The sequence below is a fragment of the Piliocolobus tephrosceles genome, chromosome 16, assembly GCF_002776525.5.
Source record: "Piliocolobus tephrosceles isolate RC106 chromosome 16, ASM277652v3, whole genome shotgun sequence".
In the NCBI taxonomy this organism is placed as follows: domain Eukaryota; kingdom Metazoa; phylum Chordata; class Mammalia; order Primates; family Cercopithecidae; genus Piliocolobus; species Piliocolobus tephrosceles.
Window position 1 is genome coordinate 3,462,935 of NC_045449.1, and position 11,495 is coordinate 3,474,429.

Here is an 11,495-nt window from a genome sequence, read left to right on the forward strand (position 1 = left end):
CACCTGGCGTCCTCCACCCTGCGTCCTCCACCCCGCATCCTCCACCCCGCATCCTCCACCCCGCGTCCTCCACCCCACTTCTTCCACCCTGCGTCCTCCTTCCTGCATCCTCCACCCTGCATCCTCCACCCTGCATCCTCCACCCTGCGTCCTCCACCCGGCTTCCTCCTCCCTGTGTCCTCCACCCCTCGTCCTCCACCCCGCTTCCTCCACCGGGCTTCCTCCTCCCTGCGTCCCCCACTCTGCTTCCTCCACCCCCCGTCCTCCACCCGGCGTCCTCTACCCTGCTTCCCCCAGCAGCACAGTCAGGACTGTAGTTGGGGTTCAGCCTGCGGCTTGGGTCAGGGCACACCCTATAACCCAGGGCTGGGATTCAGGCCACAGCTGGAGTGCAGCAAGGTGAACGACAGGCAGACCCAACACCCACTGTCCCAGGCTGTGGGGGCGCTGCGGGAGCACTAAGTTGTCTGTCCCAACTCCCAATCCGATCCCCGCTTCTCCAGAAAGCCTTCTCCAAAGGCCAAAGCCACAGCCCCTTCCCCTTCCCGCCCACCCACAGTCATCAGGGTTCCGCACCCATGCTGTGCTCTGCCACTCTGAACACACACACCCCACTGAACCCAGGGCCCGGGAAACTCTGGAAACAGCCTCTGCATGGAAGAAAATATCTGCTTTCCAGCCAGGCATGTCAGCTCATGCCTGTAATTCCAGCACTTTGGGAGGCCGAGGTAGGTGGATCATCTGAAGTCAGGAGTTTGAGACCAGCCTGACCAACATGGTGAAACCCCATCTCTACTAAAAATACAAAATTAGCCTGGCGTGGTGGCGCACGTCTCTAATCCCAGCTACTCAGGAGGTGGAGGCAGGAGAATCGCTTGAACCCAGGAGGCAGCAGTTGCAGTGAGCCGAGATGCTGCCATTGCATTCCAGCCTGGGCGACTGAGTGAAACTTGGTCTCAAAAAAAAAAAAAAAAAAAAATCCGCTTTCCTTTCCTTCACTACTCCAGCTTCCCTCAGCCCCGGCCCACCAGGATCACCAAGTCCAAGAATCACAAAAGTGCTGCGGACACCCATTCGATTTGTAAACCAGCTCTCTCATCTCCCAGATAGAGAAACCAAGGCCCAAGGAGACCTGGGACTTGTCCGGAGTCAGGCGGAGCCTGTGAACTCCGTCTCCCACCCCGTGGCCCACAGCGCCCTCTCCTCCCACTGCTGCCGAGGCCGAATCCGGTTCTGTAGAGCATGTACTCAGAACACTCCTCCTCCCCGGCCCTCCAGCCCCTGCCTCCCACCCCAGCTGTCAATATTCACATCAGGGTAAAGGCGCAAAGCCAGGGGGGCGACGCACAGGGCTGCACTCGGGCCACAGCCTGGAAGCAGAACTGACCTTACTTCCTCGTATTTCCTGTCGCGGTAAAACTCTCTCTTTTTGATGAGGTAGATGAGTACCAGGTCGCAGAAGAAAGCCCCCTGCAAAAGAGGGGTGTCTGATTCAGAATCCTAGACCTCTGAGAGCACTGCTCATTTGGGGCACCTTGTTGTTCGATCCTGCAACAGCCCCTAAGGGAGGCCTCACTGTCCCCATTTAACAGATGAGGAAACTGGGCTCAGGAAGGGGCACCCTTGTCCGAGACCACAGAGCCGGTCCGTGGTGGAGCCCAAGCTGGACTAGAGCTTCCCCAGATCCCCCAGGCCAGGCGCTCCCCGACCCCGCACCACCCGGACCCCATCCAATCGTTCCTTCAACACGTTTGCTGGGCACCCAGCAGATGCCAGGGCCTGCACCAAGGTACAGGGAGGATCTGGACACTTTCTGGCGACTCTCCCTCTGGTGCTGGAGACAGGCGTGTCGATGATGACCCAGACAGGACTTGACTCAGCCTGGGGAGGGTCCCTATTCAGTCCTTAAGGACTAAAGAGGAGTTGATACAAGACACAGAGGTGGAAGGATATTCCAGGGGGGAGGAACAAGGCTGTCGTGGCTGGGAGATGCCGCGGAGCCTGTGTGGGAAGAGGGAGAGGCACGTCTGGAGAGGTGGATGGGGACCGGCCTGCTAGGCTTCTTAGAATGTTTCCGAGGCATTGATCCTCATTCTTTAGGTGAGGCGGAGGCACCACAGCCCGAATTTTGGCATTTAGAAAGATCCCTGTGGTAGTGTGAGATGGGCTGGAAGGGTTCTAACCAGCAAGGACGCTACGGTGCTGGTCAAAGATGACGGGTACCAGGTGCAGTGGGTCACGCCTGTGATCCCAGCGCTTTGGGAAGCCAAGGCAGGCGGATCACCCGAGGCCAGGAGTTTGAGACCAGCCTGGCCAACATGGTGAAACCCCGTCTCGACTAAAAATACAAAAATTAGCTGGGCGTGGTGGCAGGTGCCTGTAATCCCAGCTACTTGGGAGGCTGAGGCAGGAGAATCGCTTGAACTCGGGAGGTGGAGGTTACAGTGAGCCGAGATCGCACCATTGCACTCCAGCCTGGGCAACAAGAGCGAAACTCCATCTCAAAAAAGACAAAAACAAACAAACAAAAAGGAAGATGATGAGGTGGACGACCCCAGCTCAGCCCCTCGCACCCAAAATGTGCTCTTAGGACCAGAGCGGGTCATGCAATTGCCCCTGTCCTCCAGCAGAGGGCGACTCCACCCACAGCACAGGGCGGGGTTAGGGTCTGAACGACGGGGGAGGGTGGAGGTGGGAAGGGTTGGTGGAGGGACCAGCAAGGAATCCTGGCCCCCGGACCCTGGGTGCTGCACATCCATCCCCTAGATCCCAAAAATGTTGCTTACTAATTCCCTGCTCCCCAGAGACCAACCCCAAACCTAACCTTGATCACCACCTCTTTCTGTACCATTACCTCCAGTTCACAGGTCTGTCCCCAGAGGATGCTCTGACTTAACTCACATCACCAGAAAGTGATGACTGAGCTGGGCGCGGTGACTCTCGCCTGTAAGCCCAGCAGTGGGAGGCCGAGGTGGGCGGATCACCTGAGGTCAGGAGTTCAATACCAGCCTGGCCAGCATGGTGAAACCCCGTCTCTACAAAAATACAAAAATTAGCCGGGCGTGGTGGCACGTGCCTGTAATCCCAGCTACTCAGAAGGCTGAGGCAGAAGAATTGCTTAAGCCTGGGAGACAGAGGCTGCAGTGAGTCAAGATCGTGCCATTGCACTCCAGCCTGGGCAACAGAGCGAGACTCCATCTCAAAAAGAAAAAAAGAGGCTGGGCGCGGTGGCTCAAGCCTGTAATCCCAGCACTTTGGGAGGCCGAGACGGGCGGATCACGAGGTCAGGGGATGGAGACTATCCTGGCTAACACTGTGAAACCCCATCTCTACTAAAAAAATACAAAAAACTAGCCGGGCGAGGTGGCGGGCGCCTGTAGTCCCAGCTACTCCGGAGGCTGAGGCAGGAGAATGGCGTGAACCCGGGAGGCGGAGCTTGCAGTGAGCTGAGATCCGGCCACTGCACTCCAGCCCGGGTGACAAAGCCAGACTCCGTCTCAAAAAAAAAAAAAAAAAAAAAAAGGAATAAAAGAAAAAGAGACGCGATGGCTGAAGGTGGGCCTCCCTCTAAGAAAGCAACAGGCGCAAACATCTGGAACCCTCCCAGCAACTGTCTGCAACTAGGGATCCATGTGGGGCTCACTTTTCTTGACCCCTCCCAGGAGCGTGGTCTCTTTGAGTCCTGGTGCAGGATATGATTTTCCCGGCCTCAACAAAAGTCACCCCGGGTCCCGACGGACTCCTCCAGTGGGGCTGTCTTGTGTGCACGGGCAGAGGAACGAGGGAAGAGGCCGCCGGAAACCTGGGAAAGGGACCCGCTGGGATAGGCACCAGCCACCCACTGACCATTCCCATGGCTTTCAAAAGGTCCAGAAGGACCAAGGGCAGTGCGGACTCAGGACGCCTTTCCCTGCCCTCAGTGCCTGCGCCTCCTCCCCTGCGAGCCCCTCTCGGCCCCACTGAAGGGCCACCTCCAAGGAAGAGACACAGGGCCGTCTTCCCTGCCTCGCAGCCTTTCACTCGGGTGGTTCTCAGCCAGCTGGTATTTTGCCCCATCACAACGGCAGGGGAGGGTGCCCTGACATTTAATGGGTAGAAACCGGGAACACTCTTAAACATCCTACAATGGGCTGGGCGCAGTGGCTCACGCCTGTAATCCCAGCACTTTGGGAGGCCAAGGCGGGAGGATTGCCTGAGCCCAGGGGTTCAAGATCAGCCTGGCCAACATAGTGAGACCCCATTTCTACAAAAAATTTAAAAATTAGCCACGCGTGGTGGTGCACCTGCAGCCCTGGCTACTGGGGAGGCTGAGGCGGGAGGATCGCGTGAGCCCAGGAATTCAAGACTGCAGTGAGCCATGATCATGCCACTGTACCCCAGCCTGGGTAACAGAGCAAGACCCTGTCTCTGAAATCAACATCCTCAGGGTCTGAGAAAATAAATATTATCAGACTGGAAACATGTGAAATATGAAATAGAAAACAAAACAAAACCATCCTACAACGCCCAGGACAGCCCTCTGTGCATTGTAGAATGTTTAAAGGCACGTCAAAGGATGTGTGTAAGACCACGACAAAGAATTATCTGACCCGAAAAGTCAGCAGCACTCAGGCTAAGAAACTGTCTGCAGCCTAATCCTACCTTTTTTTTTTTTTTTTTTTTTTTTTGAGACGGAGTTTTGCTCTTGTTGTCCAGGCTGGAGTGCAGTGGTGCGATCTGAGCTGATCGCAACCTCTACCTCCCGGGTTCAAGCGATTCTCCTGCCTCAGCCTCCTGATTAGCTGGGATTAAAGGCGCCTGCCACCATACCTGGCTAATTTTTGTATTTTTAGTAGGGATGGGGTTTCTCCATGTTGGTCAGGCTGGTCTTGAACTCCCAACCTCAGGTGATCCGCCCGCCTCAGCCTCCCAAAGTGTTGGGATTACAGGTGTGAGCCCCTGCGCCCGGCCTAATCCTGCCCTCTTTTAGCAGAAGTAGAGATGGAGACTTTAGAAGTTCAGGGACTCACCCGGGATCCCAGGAATACCCCAGCCACGCCTTGGCTGGGGACTGACTCAAACCCACCCACAGCTGCAGAGCTGCCGGCACATGCCTCCCCAGCTCTGGAAAGAGACTCAGGCTGTCACTGCTACCTGGGGACAGCCGGCAGAGCGCGAAATCCCAGAAAGCCCTCTTTTCCCACGCCCATTCTGATCTTGCCAGCTCTGGTTCTTTCTGAGGGCACTGGGACATGTTCCTCCTGAGGCGCAGCTGCCAGGGGAGAGGGTGGGAAGCGGGTAGGGCGGGGAGGTACTCACAGCGCCCATGAGTGCCACCCCAGAGCCCACGTTGATGATGGTGGGAATGATACTGAACTTCCCTGCCTGGAAGACAGAGACAAGGCGAGTGAGCGAGGCAGGGTGGACAGTGGGGCCTCCAGAGACCCTCCCAACGTACCGCGCCCCCCCCCCGCCCCCTCCTGCCCAGCCTCAGAACAGAGGGTCCCCTAGGGACCTTCCCAACATCCCCTGCCCCCTGCCCAGCCTCAGAACAGGAGAACGCACAGCGGGGCCCCCAGGGACTCTCCCAACATCCCCCATCCCCCAGCCTCAGAGCAGGAGACGGCACACACACCTTGCCGTTCACCATCACGTCGAAGCGGATGCCGTAGGCTTTCATCAGGGTGCGGAACTCCACCCCGGCCGCGTCTCGGTAATATCTGGCAAATCTGAGGGAGGCAGGAGCCCGGGGAGGCCTCAGCCTGCCTGGCCTTCCCTCTTTTGGCAGCACCGATGTGGCTGCTCTGGGGACTTAGAAGGACTCCCGGGACCCTGACTCTGAGCAGCCCCGGGAGCAGCTTGCAGACCCTCTCACCGAGCCAAAAACGAAGACACATCCAACTCTTTGAAATCTCTGCCAGACATTCCCTGAGGAGCAAGGACTCCTCCGCCCACTCTGAGCAACCCCTGGGTCGCCAAAGCGCGGATGGAACGGATGCAGCAGAGGCAGACTCGGCTTCACCAAGAGAACAGGCAAAGGGGTGCTCTCCTCTCCCAGAAGCACCCCAAGCTTTGGTCGCTGGCCGCTCTGCTGGGGTCCACACCTCTCCTCGGCCATCTGTCCCTGCACCTCCTGCTCTGACGCCCACCCCAGGAAGGGGTCTCAGGGTGCTGGCACCCAGAGAAGTGCCACTGATCATGGCCAGGTCACAAGGGGGCACAGGCAGCGGTTACCTGAAGTTGTACCCGGAGGAGGCAGACTTTGAAAGCTTATTGTCCAGACGGCTAAAAGAATAGTGAGGGTGGCACTCAGAGGCAGCCTTGTCGAGATCACAGTTCCATTCAATATTAATTCCTATTACACCACCCTTGATAAAAGAGAGACGAGGGTCAGCACACAGAGCATCGCAGGTCAGCCCTTCACCGGCACTGGACAACAAGAGGAGGTGCTCAGGCACGAGGTCAGCCCCTCAAGACCACCCTTTGGGAGGCTTAGTCCCCCCGTGGAGTGGCTGAGCACACTGCATCGCCCCAGCCCCAGGGCTGCCTCCCTCATTCTTCAGGGAGAAGGGAGCCACCCAGGGTGGCCATCTCCTCTGGACAGGCACTTCACACTCCAGCCGGGGTGTGCCAAAGGGGCTCCCTCTGCCTCACCTTCAGCTGATGCCCCAAGGACTCAGAACTGCCCAGCAGGTGCCAGGGCTGGCTCTCACGGAGTGCCCGTGGTCTGAGTGCTGCGACAGCCTGCCTGTGTGCCACAGCCAATTCTGAAAACAATGAGTCCCTGGGGGCAGGTGACTTTGCAGAGCCGCCCTCGCCCCACCCACCAGTCCCGTCCACACGTCCACACCCTCCTCCTCGCAGCGCCAGTCCCAGCGCCCCCAGGCCTTCAGGGAGGGCTCCCTTCGTGCAGCCCACCCACCTCCAGGGCTATATCCTGGAAGTCGCTCCCAGCCCAGCGGATCACAGAGCCCAGTCGGAAGATGGGGCAGTAGTGGTTCTTGGGGCCAAAGTGGCAGGATTTCAGGAAAGATCTGTCCTTGACGTCCATCACATTGCTCCTGGGTGGAGGCCACGGGCAGCCGAGAAATGAGGTAAGACTTAATATTCCCGGGCCTGGCCAGGAGTCACTCCGGCCCTCACCAGCCTGAGTCCTGACAACTCCCTGCAGCAGCACGCACTTAACAGCGGGGGGAAGGGGCGCCCCAGTGTCACCCGCCGTTTATTCACATGCAGACATCACACACACACACGCACACATGCACACACACACGCACACACACGCACACACACGTGCACACACACGCACACACATGCGCACACACATGCACACACGCACACACACATGCACACACACGCACACACATGCACACACACACACCCCCCCCAGGCACAGACCCAAAGAGGGCCAGCCTAGGCCCCTCATGGACCAAGGCCCACCCCTGGCCCCCAGCAGCCAAGCCCACATACTTGGAGAAGTTGAATTTGGGGAAACGGATGTGGTTCTTTATGAAAATGGTGAAGTCTTCGGCCTCCTTCAGGACTGGCTCCCTGAAAACCAACGCAGAACAGCCTGTGCCGGAGGCCCCACCCGCATGCCCCTTCCCCAGGCCTGGGCCAGTGTGAGGCCTGTTCCTTGGGTCCCCTGGAGCCTCTGTCGAGAATAGTTCATCTGCTCATGCTGGGGAGGTCGTCGGCCCTTGTTGGGACAGCCTGACTTCTCCCTCAGCATGAGGCTCCCAGAGTGGGCAGGACTCCACCCTCAGGCTGGGACCCAGTGCCCCGGGCCGGGAAACCCCTCAGGGTCCTGAGGCTGCAGCCACTCACACCGGCCTGGAGCTTGTCTCCACCGGGCACCAGGCGAATATCTCACAGGTGCCTCTGGCCGAGTTCTCTTTCAGCAGGCAGCGGCCAGTCTTCACTCCTGCAGGGGTGGGACAGGATCAATGCCAGGAGCCTCCCACTCCAAGTCCTCCTTCAGCCCCTGGCCGCTCCAGGCCCTCACCATTTCCAGCTGTAACCGCCTCCCCAGGGTGGCAGTCACTGTCCTTGGAGCACGTGCCATCAGGAATGCCTTCATTCTGCCGGGAGAGAAGGAGCACCTGGATGGGGGTGGGGGGTTCCCCCCAGCTCAGGTCCGAGTCCCACTCTGGGAGTTAGAAGAGGGGTTCTTCTCTGACCCGGGCCACACACACTTTGAGAGCCTGCTTCTTCCCCACACAATTCAGGAACCACACATGGATGCACACAGCCTCCCGAGACCCTCGGAGTGGACAGACACCCTTGCTTCTGAAGACAGTAGACCCCAACCACGGCCGGTGGCTCTCCCACCCCCACGCCAGGGCCCCTCACCAAATCAAACCTCAGCACAGACGTTCTGCCGCTGGTTGGAGGTCACAATCAGGTTGGTGACCACAAAAAAGACGTTCTCTCCCTAAGGAACCAGAGAGGCACTAAGGAACCTCCTCCTGCCCTCTTAAGGACCACCCCCACCTTCCCAGCACTACCTGGAAGAGGGTGGCCCCTCTGCCTGGGTATTGGGGATGGGGCCACAAAATTGGTGGACTCTGCCCACCTGTTCATGGAACCCACAGTCCCCAAGTAGATGCCTATTGATATATCTCCTCCAGACTCACAAACCCCCACTGCCCCGGGATCCGGGAGAAGTGGGGCCAGGGCTCAGGCTGCCCTGGCCCTGGCCAACTGTGAACAGGCTGGAGAGCTATTCCCAGAGGCAGTGACTTAGAAGGGGGGTTCTCTGTGCCAGCCCACCTGACTCACAAGGACCTGAAAGTTCTCTGGATCCCATTTGTTCTCAACAGACTCAGATAGAATAGAGCAGTCGCCCGCGGCACAGTCAAAGAGGGGTCTGGCTTGGGAGGTAGGATCTGGACAGGGTCGCTCTCTGCAAGCCCCGGCAGCTGTCTTGGGCCAAGGGAGATGATGGGTGGGGATCTCTGGGGGTCCCTGGGTATCCAAGAAGCTTGCGGTGTGACCCGCCCAAACCAGGCAGGCCCTGCCAGCCCTCGCCACAGTGCTAGGTGGGGACGCAGACCTGGGCCGGAATGACGTAGTCGGCGACATCCCAGATCCGCTCCCCGAGATCCGAGGTGTTGGTGAAGGCCACGCCCTTGACTTTGGTGATGACAGCGCTCTGCAGGGAGGTGTCGATGTCTTGGTAACCCTTCTTTACCAGGAACACCCATCTGCGGGAAGGGGCCGGTACGTAGGCATCAGCCACGCTGCTGCCTTCAGGGAGCTCTCCCAGGCCTGGGGTCGGGTACGAGTCACAGCAGCTCTTACTTGAGATGGGGCCGGCTCAGAGCTCCACCTGTCCCACCAGCTCCTGGGCAGGGGCCAGCTCCCACTGCTGACTAAAACCCAGTCCAGTGAGCAGCAGAGGCGACAAGCAACCCCAGAGATGGGGGCTCTAAAGAGGCAAAGACCACAGTCCACTCAGAGGCCCCGAGTGGACAAGCCTGGGCTGAAACCAGCTCAACCACATACCGGTTTGGTGACCCCAGGCAAGCCAGTTTCCAATACGTAACACGGGGCGACCGTGCCTCCCTCTGGGTTGTGACGATGGTTAGAGGAAATGGTGCCTAACCTGAAACCAATCACGACGAGACCTCAGACAAACCCAGACTGAGGGGCGCTCTACCAAGTAAGAGTACAAGCCAGGCACGGTGGTTCGCACCTGTACTCCCAGCACTTTGCGAGACCAAGGAAGGAGCATCGCTTGAGCCCAGGAGTTTGAGACCAGCCTGGGCAACATAGTAAGACCCCATCTCCATGAAAAATAAAAAAGTAATGTAGGCATGGTGGCACCAGCCTGTTGTCCCAGCTACTCGGGAGGCTGAGGCGGGAGGATCCCTTGCGCCTGGGAGGTCAAGGCTGCAGTGAGCCGTGATTGTGCCACTGCACTCCAGCCCGGGTGACAGAGTGAGACCCAGCCTCAAAAACAACAAAATAATGAAATAAGAGTACAAATCCCATACTTTTTGACACCAAAAACACAAGCAATAAAAGAAAAAGTAGGTAAGTTGGACTTCATAAAAATTTAAAACTTTCATGCATCAAAAAACACTCTCAAGAAAGTGAAAAGACAACCCAGAATATGAGAGAAAACATCTGAAATAATGCATCTGGTAAGGGTTTAGTATCCAGAAGATACTTAAAAACTCTTATAATTTCACAATAAAAAGGCAAACAATCCAATTTAAAAATGAGCAAAGGATTTGAATAGACATTTCTCAAAAAAAAAAAAAAAAAAGATACACAAATGCCCAATTAAGCATATGAAAAGATGCTGAACACCATTGGTCATTAGGGAAATGCAAATGAAAATCACAATAAAACACCGCTTCACTTCCACTAGGATGGCTGTAATTTTTTAAAAACCCTACAGATAACAGGTGTTGATGAGGTTGTGAAGAAATTAGAACCCCCATACATCACTGATAGGGATGTAAAATGAGGTAGCTATCGTAGAAAACAGTTTAGTAGCTCCTCAAAAGGTTAAGAATCGAGTTACCACATGAGCCAGAAAATTCCCAAGAGATTGAGAACACGGGCCAGGCGCGGTGGCTCACACCTGTCATCCCAGCACTTTGGGAGGCTTAGGCGGGTGGATCGCCTGAGGTCAGGAGTTCGAGACAAGCCTGACCAACATGGTGAAACTCCGTGTCTACTAAAAAAATACAAAACTTAGCCAGGCATGGTGGCGCATGCCTGTAATCCCAGTTAATCCAGAAGCTGAGGCAAGAGAATCTCTTGAACCCGGGAGGCGGAGGTTACAGTGAGCTGAGATCACGTCATTGCACTCCAGCCTGAGCAACAAGAGCAAAATTCCATCTCAAAATAATACTACTAATAATAATAATTTAAAAATTGAAAACATGTCCACACAAAAAACTTGTACATGAATGTTCTTAGAAGCATGCATTTTTTTTTTTTTTAAGACAGCATCTCGCTCTGCCACCCAGGCTGTAGTGTACTGGCATAAGTAGCTGAGATTACAGGCGCTTGCTACCACATCCAGCTAATTTTTGAATTTTTAGTAGAGATGGGGTTTTACCATGTTGGTCAGGCTAGTCTTAAACTCCTGACCTCAAGTGATCCACCCACCACAGTCTCTCAAAGGGCTGGGGTTACAGGGATAAGCCACCACACCCAGCGGTGTGAAAACCACCCAAATGTGCATCAACTAATGAACGCATGACCGCAATGTGGCAGCCCCGCACAGCGGGATAGTATTCAGCCACAAAGAGGAACGGAGAGCTGATAGATGCCACAACATGGGTGAGCCTTGAAAACATCACACTAGGCCGGGCGCGGTGGCTCAAGCCTGTAATCCCAGCACTTTGGGAGGCCGAGACGGGCGGATCACGAGGCCAGGAGATCGAGACCATCCTGGCTAACATGGTGAAACCCCATCTCTACTAAAAAATACAAAAAAAAAAAAAAAAAAAAAAAAACTAGCCGGGCAAGGTGGCGGGCGCCTGTAGTCCCAGCTA

The 11,495-nt window shown here is 56.3% G+C and overlaps 1 protein-coding gene across 2 annotated transcripts in view; it reads right to left on the bottom strand.

The window, feature by feature from the left end:
* The window catches only part of P2RX5 (purinergic receptor P2X 5), a 16,702-nt gene that overhangs the window by 2,626 nt on the left and 2,581 nt on the right, over positions 1 to 11,495 (bottom strand). The window contains exons 2-11 of one of the 2 annotated variants that reach the window (XM_023184682.1): positions 9,035 to 9,185; positions 8,342 to 8,413; positions 7,985 to 8,060; positions 7,807 to 7,903; positions 7,450 to 7,530; positions 6,902 to 7,040; positions 6,214 to 6,347; positions 5,615 to 5,708; positions 5,299 to 5,364; positions 1,388 to 1,470 (exon numbers count right to left, since the gene is read on the bottom strand). In XM_023184682.1, coding sequence (XP_023040450.1) covers positions 1,388 to 1,470; positions 5,299 to 5,364; positions 5,615 to 5,708; positions 6,214 to 6,347; positions 6,902 to 7,040; positions 7,450 to 7,530; positions 7,807 to 7,903; positions 7,985 to 8,060; positions 8,342 to 8,413; positions 9,035 to 9,185 — 993 coding nt within the window. Of the gene's footprint in view, positions 1 to 1,387; positions 1,471 to 5,298; positions 5,365 to 5,614; positions 5,709 to 6,213; positions 6,348 to 6,901; positions 7,041 to 7,449; positions 7,531 to 7,806; positions 7,904 to 7,984; positions 8,082 to 8,341; positions 8,414 to 9,034; positions 9,186 to 11,495 lie in introns of both variants that reach the window. The other variant, XM_023184681.1, reaches the window with a different exon arrangement.